Below are 11,657 nucleotides of genomic sequence, written 5' to 3' on the forward strand. Positions count from 1 at the left end.
TCTCTGCTCTGTGGGGACCAGGGAGAGGACTGAGGGAATGGCCTGAAGTTGTGTCAGGGCAGGTTTAGGGTGGATGTTAGAAAAAAAGGTCTTCCCCAGAGGGTGGTTGAGCACTGACCAGGCTCCCCAGGGCAGCGGTCACAGCACCAAGACTGCCAGAGCTCAAGGAGCATTTGGATGATACTCTGGGGCACAGGATGTGACTCTCAGGGATGGTCCTGTGCAGAGCTAAAGGTTGGACTGGATGATCTTTGGAGGTCCCTTCCAACTCAGCGTATTCTGTCTTCTGTGATCCCCTCCATCCTCTCCTATGGAACAGCTCCTCCAGTGCAGCTGCCAAAGCCCCAGAGCCTCCAGCCCTGGCCACCCCAAGCTCCCCTGCCCCAACCTGCTGCGGGCCTTGCAAAAGCAACGAACTACAGAAAGATTTTACAGTGTAAGAATCTTTATAATAACATCAGTCTATAAAATGTATTTACATTATAAGGGCCTATGTAACAACAATAATCCATGGAACATATTTACACAAGGACAACATAACAATATATAAAACACACAGATACAGAACACATTTACACTATAAGGGTCTTTATAAAAACAACAATCTTCTTTGTAAAGTCAGCAATTATAAAACATATAAAATGACCACGCGTTGACTGCAACTGCCCAAAGCACAAGTGGAAACAAAGTCACCAAAGGCACTTATTTAGGGACAACTTGGGGTTTTAGAGGGTTCTGAGGGAAGGTTCTGGAACTTGGCAGTGACTGGACAACGGTGGGGGCAGAGTGTGTAACTGGGCAACCAGATAGCCAATGGGGAACAACTCATCAAAAGTGGGAACAGCAACCAAAAGGAATCCAGGGATTAGGGCAAAGATGAGAAAAACTATGAGGGGAAGAAGATAACATGCTGAGTATGCAGGGATGGAACCACCAGGCAAATAACTGTGAGCAGAAATACCACAAACGGGTAACAATAAACCTTCAAAAAGTAAGAACCGTACAAAAAAACATGCAACTCAGACTTCCACAGTGAAAGTCTCCAGTTTGTCTGGTCCAGGTTGGTCCACAGCCCCATCATGCTAGTAAGTCCACCTCCTGAAATGTTCTTTCCAGTCCTCATAATTAAAGCATTCACCCAAAGTAAAATATATGTACAGAAGTGGCATATCCACGTCCATCCTGTCCATCAGTCCTGGAAACAAAGCAAGGACATGGTCATTCCTATCACAGCATTTTAGAACAGTCTCCACATAAACCAATCACTGCCAGGCTGCAGGTGATGGATTACACATGGGTTGGAGAGGACTTCCTGAGTCCTTCTGTATCCTGGTTCTGTCTGACTGTCATTTGTCACTGACATAATCTCCAGCTGCCATTCTTCGAGGTGGGACTCTTGTTGCGCATGAATCCACTTGAGCTGGGCCCAGTTGTGGGACGCAAATGACCCTTCCCAATCAAAAACTGGTGGCTTCTTTATATATATTTGTGCTGGTTTAAACCGGCAGGAGATATGAATGCAACACAAAAGAGATTATAAGTCAGAGTTACAATTTAATAATACTTCTCTGGGGACACCCCCTTGTCGTGGGGGAGGAGCTTGTGTGCCCTCATGAGGTTGAGAGCTGTGCTGGAGGTGGTTTGTGCCGCCGGTAGGGTCTCCCATGCCAGACAGGTCTCAGCTGAAGGGTCAGACAAAGTGTGTCCAGGGGCAGGATGGGCTCGCTGGCCCCATGGCAACCATCCTAGGAGAAGGACAGCTCCAACCCCAAACCCGGGCAGGTGGAGCTCGCTTAGCCCTGTAAGGCCATCCATCTAAGAGAGGGATACTCTGACCAAACCTACGTCCTGAGGTATTCACTGTCACCGTCCAAGCTCGCTCGGCCGTGGCAGATGAACCTCAGGAGTAAAGGGTGGGGCCAGTTCTGTGCACGCTGTGCCTCACCTAAACAATCCAAGCAGAGCCCCCAGACCGTGCCACCACCCCACAGCCCCCCAGTCACGCCACTTGCCTGCACAACCTCCTCCAGGATCAGACCAAGCTGTGAGACAGCCAATCTCCTCCCAACAGCCATTTATTCCCTTGCTGCCCCCTTGTCAGGCACCCCATCACGCCTCACCTATTTGTTCCGCATTCCAGGTCCAGGGAAGCACAGGGACCATCATGGTCAGCACCATCACGGATGGACTGGCTGAGCTTGTGGCTGCTGCAGCTGAGCCCTGACTCGTGGCACTGCAGGGGCAGGCTGGGCTGGCCCAAAGGCTGCGAGGACAGGAGAACACAAACGTGGGTGAGAAACCAAGAACACCTCTGCTTTTCTCTCTTAGGACAGTGGGACAGCTCTGCTGCTCCTGGAAAGTGCCCAGCAGAAGCAGAACAGCCAGTTCCCTGCTCATGCCCTGCAGCACCTTGGGTTTATCCTGCCACATCCCTGCTCATACCCAACAGCTTTGAACAGTAATTTACATCAGCCATCTCTAGTCTGACAGCTCTCCTAGCCCTAACATGACCTCTTTTAAATTCCTTAAGGGGTGGTGACTCCACCATCTCCCTGGACAGTCTGTGCCAGGGCTGGACAAGCCTTTTGAGGAAGAAACTTTTCCTAATGTCCGATCTAAACCTCTCCTGGCACAACTTGAGGCTGTTTCCTCCTGTCCTATCACTTGTTACCTGGAAGAAAGGAGAGTACAGCCCCTCACCTGGGGAATGACAGCCCAGCAGCTGGAACTCATAAACACTGACAACTCACTGTAATAATCCCCAGGGTCTGTCAGGCACTGAATGCAACACAGCAAAGTGGCCTTTTTCTCCTCAGCTGGAGTGGGGACACATGGATTGCTGCACAGATCTCTGGGAAATCCCCAAGCCTCTTATGCCCCAGCCCTGCCCATGTTGGGGTTACTTCTTGGGACTGGCCACCAGCCTCCCCTCAACTTCTGAACTACTGCCGAGAGTTTCTCCCCCTGCCCCTTCCCTCCCAGAAGCCGAAATGGAGCTCTTCTCTCAGGAGTCCTGGGTCTGCATCCTGCAGATGGGAGCAAAGGGAGACATGCTGAAGGTCAGAGATTTTGGAACCAGCCGCCAACCTGCTCATTTGACAGCAGAAGATCACAGCAGGTTGCCCAGACTCCCCACCCTTACCTCTCCTGCCCTGGAGGTTCCGTAGCCCTTGAACTAGCGCTGGTCCCGGTAACTCTTGCCAGAAGGCTCTCCCTGCCTCAGGTCTAGAGAGGGAATCAGGATTCAGCATTACCCCTCCAGATCAACAATGAAGTTGCAAAAGAAAAGGCACCAGTCGGGCAATCTGCCATGCACACTCCATTTGCTTCCGAATTATCCTGATATATTGGAGGCATAACACAACCTGGACATGTTTGTCAGCACAGCACTGATGTCCTTTCCTTTTTCCTCCCTCCCCTTCTGTTCAGCCCAGAAACTCCAGGAACAGCAAAAAAGAGGCCCTGGCCACCCTGATCACATCATCAAGCTCAGCCTGGATCCAGGAATGACACAGGCTTTTAGCCATGGAAATGAAGATCAAACATCCCTTGGGTGCACCCGGATCCTGCTCAGATTTCCTGAATGCAAATGGCAGCCTGTGCTGCGCAGGTAGAACAACAGCCAGGAGTGTGGGCAGGAGAAAGCCCTGGATATGGGCAAGCCATGGCAGAAGAGCCCACCCTGAAGGAAACATCACTTATTTTGCAAGCAAGCTGCCCCCATGCCCAGAGGCCAAGGATAAGCTCCAACCTCTGTCACCATGCCAGGCCCCCCAGCCTGCTGCCAACTCTGTCCCGAGTGCCCCCCGAGGCCACAGTGTGCGTGGGCAGGTTTGGGCACCACAGGCTGCTGCACAGGCTCTGCCAGGCCACTGCTGCCGCCTCACCGCCATGTCCCCAGCTGCCCTTCTGACCAATGGGTGCTCGAACATTAACATAGACTGCGGTGCACCCTCAGTGCATCCAGGGAAGGAAGATCCCAGCCTCAGCCCTGAGAGCAGCAGAGGGCAATCAGGATTGATGACCCTTTTTACCGCCTGGCAGAGCTCTTTGAAAAGGCATTTGGCATCAGCAGGGAAAGCTGATAGTGGGATATTCCAATGGATGCACTGCCCAGCTGGGAAGGGAAAGCTCTCCTGTTCTTCCCTTGACACCAGAATAGGATCATGTCCCTCATCCTGGTGTCTGTTGGCCCTCTGGGTGAACTGGCACTTGAGGGGTCACTGAGAGACAAAGCAAAACCATCCAAGAGGCAGCAGGGAGGGGGAAATGCTGGGGCTTCACCAACAGACACCCTGCAGCTCTGCACACAGCAGGATGAGCTCCTTCCAAAATCCTCCACCCTCTAAGTGTGAAATCCCCTTACTTAGCTCCAGTTTGCACCCTCACAGGACTGCTGAGAATGGGGCCAGCTCTCCTGAGGCTCAGCCAAGAGTCACTGCCCTCATCCAGCACCCACTCCCAGCTCCTCTTCTCCTCCCACAGCACCCACAGGGACCCCTGAACCTCTGCTAAATAGGCCCAAATTACTCAGACTTTGCATAAGGATGTGAGGATCAAGCCCTCACTTTTCAGCCCATGCCTGGGGGATGCAGCCAGGCAGGAGCAGCCTTTCAGCTCTTGGGGGGATGCAAGGAGCAAGAAGTAGCTGCTGGAAAAAACCCCTGGGAGTGGTGAGCTGCTTCCCAGCCCATGCCAGCACAGTGCCACACATGGAGAAGCCTCCTGGGGGGACCACAACCCCTTGCTCCATTGTCTTTACCTGCCATCAAAGGAATAGCACAGGAGAGCTCTGGCTGAGCAGGTGCCACCTCTGGAAGAAGGTCTTCTTCCACCTGCAAAGGAGTCAGAGGGAAAATGTGATAAAACAAAGAGAAAAAAGAATGACACAGAGCAAAAGCTGAGGAAACCACAGAGCCAATGGAAAGGAAAGTGTGCTGCTTGTGGGTCTGGGGCTCACCGCCTGCCCCGCACTGCAGGAGCCCAGGCTGCAGGTGAGACCCACACCAGCATGGACACAGCTCTGTCCCAGCAAGTGAGGGGGGCTGCAGCACCACGGAGAGTAGTCAGGAGGAGAAACTGCATGAAAAATGCCACAAAACCAAAAGCAGGCAGGAAATATTAACAAGAACATTAATCAAAGGACCAGACACGGTCAAAGGACCCAGGAGGCCCCACAAATGGTAGCACCCCATCAGGGTCCTCTGCAACATCCACCCTGCAAGGGGAGATCTTCACTCACCCACCAGCCCCTGCCTGCCCTCCTTGAGCCAAAATAAGGAGTGTTTTTCCTCCTGTCAAGCTCTGCAGCCTTGGGCACTGTTCACACTCAAGCTGCAGGTCCCACAGCAGAGACCACACCTTGGAGCTCATAGGCCAAGAGAGAAGACAGCAGGGCAACAACAAGCTTTGAACCTCCATCCCCATCCCCTCAGATTGAGGACAGAGGAGGAGGATGCTCCTGTAGACAAACCACAACACAGAACAGCTGTCCCACCTCATGCTCACTCCTCCTTAACTCCCACTCCTGCCAGCAGGCTCAGAGCTGCTCCAGCAGGTCGGGCTCCAGGGTCTGGTCCTGCTCTGGCATTTCCAGGAGCAGAGGGTCAGAGAGCTTCAGCCATTCGGCCCGCTGAGGGTCAACAGGAATCATAACACATCAGATCCACAGGGATCAATAGCACATGGCTGGACACATGGGCTCAGGGAAAAATAGCTTCCCTTCATAATATGGGGGTAACCAGCCTCTTGTGCAGGATTTATTCCCTCTCCCACACTGCCACAGAGGTGCTGACCCACCGGGTCTCAGCAGATCCACAGAAATGACAAAATACCTGTAGCAAAGATGCTTTCCCCATCAAAGGGGCAGGTAACTATGACCATCCTTTCCTTTGACAAAAACAACTAGCTTTAATCCCACGTAACAGTCATCCCAGGGCACTGCCAGGTTTGCAGGACACCCCACTGGGAACCCTGGAAAGAAGCCCAGCTTCCAGGGCTATGTATCAGCTCCTCACCTACCCCACCAGGATGGATGGGAGCTGTTTGTCTGATCTGTACTTACAAGTCTCTGAGAAGATTTCACAGCCCCCCAGGCCTGTCCTGATGCTTAACATCCTTAGAGCTAAAGAGCTTAGTATCTTAGTGAAATCTTCTCTACTACCAAAGAAGCCCCTCTATACCTGCTCCCATGGAAGCTGCGGGGACAGCCAGGCAGCATCCCCAAAGAGCAGCCTCCTGCACCCACAGGGCTGTTATCACGTCCCCTATACCCCTTCCTCCCTCCTGCATATCTTCCCTAGAAGAAATAACCCCAAGGCCTTCTTCAGAGGTCATTTTCCCTTCAATCTCTCATCCCCCCAACTCTCCTGTTCTGCATTCAACTGAAAACCAAACCAGCCGCTGCACAGGTTCTGCAGCCCCACCTTTGTGTTGGTTTCTGTCAGGCCCACTCCCCCTGCCCCAGGCCCTGCCCAGGGCTGGGTGAGGCTCTCATTTCACAACCAGCCCAGACCACCCCTCCACCCCCTGCCAAGGAGCAGCTTGGCTGTGGGCTGAAGAATTAATAGCATTTCCCACCAGCAAAGGGGGGAACCTTCAATAGCCAGCCAGGCCCACATCTGGGAGCATCGCCCTGGGGGTGTACTCATCTGTAAACTAGGTGTGGAAGACAGCTTTGATGGTGGTGCCAGCTTCAAAGTCCATCATCTTCAGGTGGGCATTGTCCAGGTCAACAAAGAGGCAGCAGGCCCACCCAATACAGCTTCTCCAAGGGCTTCTTCTCCATCCCTGTGGGCGAGACCAGGCTGTCAGCATTGTGCCAAGGGCTCCAGCTCTCAGCAAAGCAGGACGAGCAAAACCAAGTTGGATGGTGGCCAGCAATGCATGGAAGACCAGGTGTCCAGCTCAGCTCCCACACTAAGAGGTGAGATGCGTTTCTGTGTGCTAATCTACCCCTAGTGCCACACTTATGCCAGAAAAGTCTGGTTTACTTTGCTTCTTATTGCCAGGAGATGTGTGGAGCGGTTACTTGCCAGGTCCCTCGATCAAACAAAGCACCTTCTAGGGCAGGTGCATGCCCTGCACCCAAGGATGGCAGAATAGGTCTTCCAGTGATGGTCTCTCTGAGGGGCGGATGGACAAACACCACTTGATAAGGTGTCGGCACTCTGGGGGAGAGAAACCAGAAACTGACGGTCAGCTGGAGAAGGATCCTGTCCCCTTTGTCCCACTGTCTGTGTGCCCAGGCCATTCTGGGGGCACTCAGAGCTGCATCCAAACTTCCCGATTACTTCTCTATTTTGGAGGAGAGCAGGATGGCAGGACATGTGCCACCTCCTCCAGCCAACCAGGGGATATAAACAGCTTCAAGAGCAGGATCCACATGAGCCCGCTGCCAACTCCCAACACCATTATTCCCCCCATGCCACAAAGATGGGTATCCACCTCGAGAGACCGGTTGTGGGAACAGGAGCTGCCCCCCCATGGTGCTCCAGCCTTGCAGGAAAGGGTGCTTCCCGCAGACCATCTGGTAGAGCAGGATGCCCAGGGACCAGATTGTTGCCCCCTCGCCGTGGTAGTATTTGTGGTGGATCCACTCCGGCGGACTGTATGACAGTGTTCCTATGGAATACAGACAGAGCTCACCAGGGGGATGCTTCCTGCTCCCAGACCCTCGCCTGAGCATCCCTGGGGATGTGGCACCTGCCCCACTGCCACACGCTGGGACCCGCTGCCTTCTCACCAGCACCTGACAGCAGCTTACAAACTCTGGGTTGTAGGAGAAGCCACCGGTGTCCAAGAGGGCAGCAGAAGTCCTGGGAAGGCCCAACCATTACCCACAAGGAACAAACCCACCCAGTGGTGAGGAAAAGCCATGTCTTCTCCCTGCCCCACTGCACTGCCCTCAACAGTTAATCATAAGACAAGGCAAACAAGGGGAGCAGAGCAGCCCATGACCTTCCTGGCATGCACACCTAACCAGCTGCTGCAGGAGTTCTGAGCCCTCCTCTCTGCTACCCTCACCGGTGTTTTCATCAGGCTGGCTCCACCCTGTACCCACTCCAGCCCAGGTCGGGATGAGTGGTGAGGGCTGTCAGCAAGGCTGGGGACTGGCTTGCAATAGCTCACCCACCCCATCCCAATCCTAAAGCAACTTGGCTGGAGAATTAATCCCATTCTCTCTCAGATTAATGGGGAGTCCCCAGTGCAGCATGGCCATGCAATGCCTGAGGTGCCCGGTACCAGGAGCATCCCCCTGGGTGTGGGCTCACCTGCAAACTGGGTGTACACCCTGTCCCGAAGGAACGTGCCGCATCCAAAGTCAATGAGTTTCAGGTCGCCAGTGGCCAGGTCGAGGAGGATGTTTTCGGGCTTGATGTCACGGTGCAGGACGCCACAGCTGGTGCAGTGCTGTACAGCCTTCAGCACTTGACAGAACAGCTTCCAGGCCACCTCCTCTGGCAGGAACTTCCACTCCCGGATTAAGTGGAAGAGGTCCTGAGACCACTGTGGACGCTCCATCACCAACAAGAAAGCGTTGGAGAGCTCAAACCACTCCAGGAGCTGGATGACACCAGGAAACCCAGTGGACACCTTGTTCAGCAGCACGATCTCCAGGGGCGCCCGGGTGCCGTCGGGCTGCGGGGGGACCATGATGTCGTCAGTGCCACTGATGATGTGTCACAGCTCTGTCTGGTACCCCTTACCCAGCCTGGGATGCTCCCGCCCCGCACTGACCCCACGCCCGCTCTCCCTCCAAGCGTCCTGGCGGCTTCCACCCTCCCGAGCTCGGCTCCTCCCGTCCCGTCCCGCCCCGCTTGTTTCCGCTGGCCCCGCTCACTCACCAGCTTGTCCCAGTGCCGGATGCGATTCCGACGCACGAGTTTGATGGCCACCTGCGAGCCAAGGGGAGCAGCAGACTGAGCCCGCTGCCCGACCCGCACAACCCTCCTTCTCCTCCTCATGTTCCTCCTCCTTCTCTTCCTCCTCCTCCTCCTCCTCCTCCTCCGCCCGCCGCCGGCCCCGCCACTCACCGGGGCTCCGTCCTCGAGGCGAGTCCCCGCGTAGACTCTGCCGAAGCCGCCACTGCCCAGCAGCGAACCCATCCGGTAGCGTCTGTACAGGAGCTCCTTCGCCTTCCCTGCGGGCGAGACGTGGCCGGCAGCGTTCGACCCGGGGCCCGGCACGGTCCCCGAGCGCCCCTCGACCGCCTTGCGTTGGGTATCCCCGACCGCCTTGGGCTGGGTATCCCCGACCGCCTCGGGCTGGGTATCCCCGACCGCCTTGGGTTGGGTATCCCGAACCGCCTTGGGTTGGGTTTCCCCGACCGCCTTGGGTTGGGTATCCCCGACCGCCTTGGGCTGGGTATCCCCGACCGCCCCAGGCACCGGCCGCTCGCTGCTCGCGGCCGCGCTGCCGAGCGGCGGAGCTCTGGCAGGGGAAGCCGCAGACGAGGCGGCAGCGGCCGCGGCGCCGGTGTCCTCTGACAGCCCTGGGAGGCGCCGGGGCCGGACCCGCAGCAGGGGCAGCCCTCGGGCTCGGGCTCGGGCTCGGGCTCGGGCTCGGGCTCGGGCTCGGACTCGGGCTCCGGCCCGGAGCTGGAGCAGGCGGAGCCAAGGGGCGGCGAGGCCGAGCCCGTCCCACAGCCAGCCGCAGATGCTCGTCCAGCAGCGCCGCAGCCGGCACGCCGAGACTCGGGCAAAGGCGAGAGCGCGCCGGGCCAGGCAGGGGCGGGGACGGGGCGGCCCCGGCCAGGAGCGGGGGAGGGACACCGGGGCCATGGCCCGGGCCGCCAGGGGCAGGGGGAGACCGGGAAAGGGAAAGGGACACCGCGGGAGGGACAGCGGGAGAGGGACACCGGGAGAGGGTGCGGGACACCGGGAGAGGGACACCGAGGGTGCGGGGCACCGGAGAAGAAGAGGAGGAAAAGAGTAATAGTATGTGCGAGAGCGAATCGCTGCTGCCGCTGCTGTCGCTGCTGCCGCCGCTGCCGCCGCTGTCGCCAAAGTGCCAGGGCCGTTTGTCCGTTTGTCCGTCGCCCGTTTGTCCCCGCGCGCCCCGGAGGCAACCCCTCCGCTCCGAAGCAGCCCCGGCCGGAGCCACCGGCTTTTTCAGCTGCCTCTTCACTTTATTAAATAAACTCCTTTGGCGGCAACCTTGCCCCTTGCCGCCGATGCTCGGCATCTCCCGGACCCATCCCGCCCGTTCGTCCTGCCCTGCCGTCGCTTCCTCCCATGCCAAGCGGACTTGTCCCTGTTCTTTGGGAACGCATTTCTCGGTCAGTCAGAGCGGTCAGAGCAAGAGCCAGAGCCAGCCCGGGGGAGGGCAGAACAGGACGATGGGGAGGGAGAAATCCAGCCCCTTGGGGTCAGCGCAGCTCCCCAGCGGCACCAGGGCTGTTTGTGTTCTCCTGTCCGGTTACAGGGGGAAATTGGAGACTGTGGAGAGAATTAAAAAGAATAGAAGTACAACACTGGTTTTGCTGCCATTTGGATGCCAGACCATACTAATAAATCCAGGTTTAATTTGGAATGCACACGATTTAGCAGCTTTTGCAGTACACAATATTTAACAGCTCCCCTTCAAGGGACAATGGGAAAAGGGTGGGAGAGCAGGAGAAAAGGGGGACTGGGAGCTCCAAACTGAGTGGGAAAGGAGGTGAGACTTTGAAACCGAGCAGGGCAGGGGGGAAGCAACACTCCCAAACTGAGCTGGGTGGGAGCTGGGGATTGTGGGGACGATGGGAAAGGGGGGCAAGATGGGAGAAAAGGGGTGTTGGACAGGGGGCAGGGGAGCAGAGGACAAGGGATTCTCACAGGGCTCCCCCCTGTCCTCCATCACTTGAGCCCAGGGGCTCTGTGGGGGATGGATCCCCACTGGGGGGGTCCCCAAACTCCCTGTCCATCCCTGGGAGCTGATGGGCGTGTTCCCCCCACCCAGAAGTCAGTGCTGCAGCAGCTGTGGGGCAGAGTGGGGTGGCAAAAGGAGGTCCAGGGTGGGCCCCTGAGCTCCCAATGTGCTGTGGCAGCTGGGGGCTGCTGGGGGAGAGGAAGTGGCACCCCATGACCTGTGTCCCTGCACCCCCAGGCGTGTTTCAGTTCCCGGGAAAAGCTGAGTGTCACTTCTCAAAAGGCCCTGGCCTGGAGGATGGTGGACAGGTACAGCTACAACCAGGAGCAGCTCGGGCACCTCATCAGTGATTTGGGAACTTTGGTGGGGAACAGCCCATGTGGGGAGACCCAGGCCAGGCACTGGAACAGCCAATGGGAATTTCTGGAGAACAGACAGGCTCAGGGGGACACGGACTGCTGACACAACTATGAGATCATGGGCACGCTCACCCAGCCTGGGTACCCCCAATTTTGGGGAAACCTCCCTCAGATCCCCCAGAACAGCCAAGTCCTCAAAAACATCTCTGAATCCCCAAATTCTCCCCAAATCCCAATAACATGTTGGAGTTTACATGTCTTTGTTTGATTTCTTTATTTTTACCCCAGTTTGGGGTGGTTTTAAGGGATGAAATGGAACGAATAAAAATCAAAGCCCAAAGAAAAGGATTTCTATGTCAGCATCATGTGAGTCTCCATGGGGTTGGGTTGGGTGGGTGCAAGAGCCTTTTTTGAAGAGGTTTCCACACCACTGTCTCCAAACTCTTG

General features: G+C 56.3%; 1 protein-coding gene and 1 long non-coding RNA gene across 2 annotated transcripts; both read right to left on the reverse strand.

The window, feature by feature from the left end:
* Positions 1–567: 567 nt before the first annotated feature.
* LOC139677976 (uncharacterized) lies at positions 568–6,776 on the reverse strand. Its single transcript, XR_011698945.1, has 5 exons — positions 5,498–6,776; positions 4,763–4,835; positions 3,143–3,225; positions 2,121–2,263; positions 568–1,195 (listed from the first exon to the last, which is right to left on the reverse strand). It is a non-coding gene; the product is annotated as an uncharacterized lncRNA (long non-coding RNA).
* A 263-nt stretch (positions 6,777–7,039) lies between these two features.
* On the reverse strand, positions 7,040–9,141 carry LOC139677934 (serine/threonine-protein kinase pim-1-like). The gene is made up of 5 exons (XM_071568406.1): positions 9,036–9,141; positions 8,847–8,897; positions 8,274–8,640; positions 7,447–7,623; positions 7,040–7,169 (listed from the first exon to the last, which is right to left on the reverse strand). The coding sequence occupies exons 1-5, from the start codon at positions 9,105–9,107 to the stop codon at positions 7,063–7,065; spliced, it is 774 nt and encodes a 257-aa protein (XP_071424507.1). The 5' UTR covers positions 9,108–9,141; the 3' UTR covers positions 7,040–7,062.
* Positions 9,142–11,657: the final 2,516 nt, after the last annotated feature.

The sequence above is a fragment of the Pithys albifrons genome, chromosome 13 (assembly GCF_047495875.1).
Source record: "Pithys albifrons albifrons isolate INPA30051 chromosome 13, PitAlb_v1, whole genome shotgun sequence".
NCBI lineage: Eukaryota > Metazoa > Chordata > Aves > Passeriformes > Thamnophilidae > Pithys > Pithys albifrons.

Bases quoted from the DNA above. Each gene is read 5' to 3' on its own strand.
- LOC139677934 (XM_071568406.1), bottom strand. From the start codon at position 9,107: ATGGGTTCGCTGCTGGGCAGTGGCGGCTTCGGCAGAGTCTACGCGGGG. The intron at 8,898-9,035 runs GTGAGTGGCGGG...CTTGGCTCGCAG, and splicing joins GCCTCGAGGACGGAGCCCCG to GTGGCCATCAAACTCGTGCG. The intron at 8,641-8,846 runs GTGAGTGAGCGG...GTCCCCCCGCAG, and splicing joins TCCGGCACTGGGACAAGCTG to CCCGACGGCACCCGGGCGCC.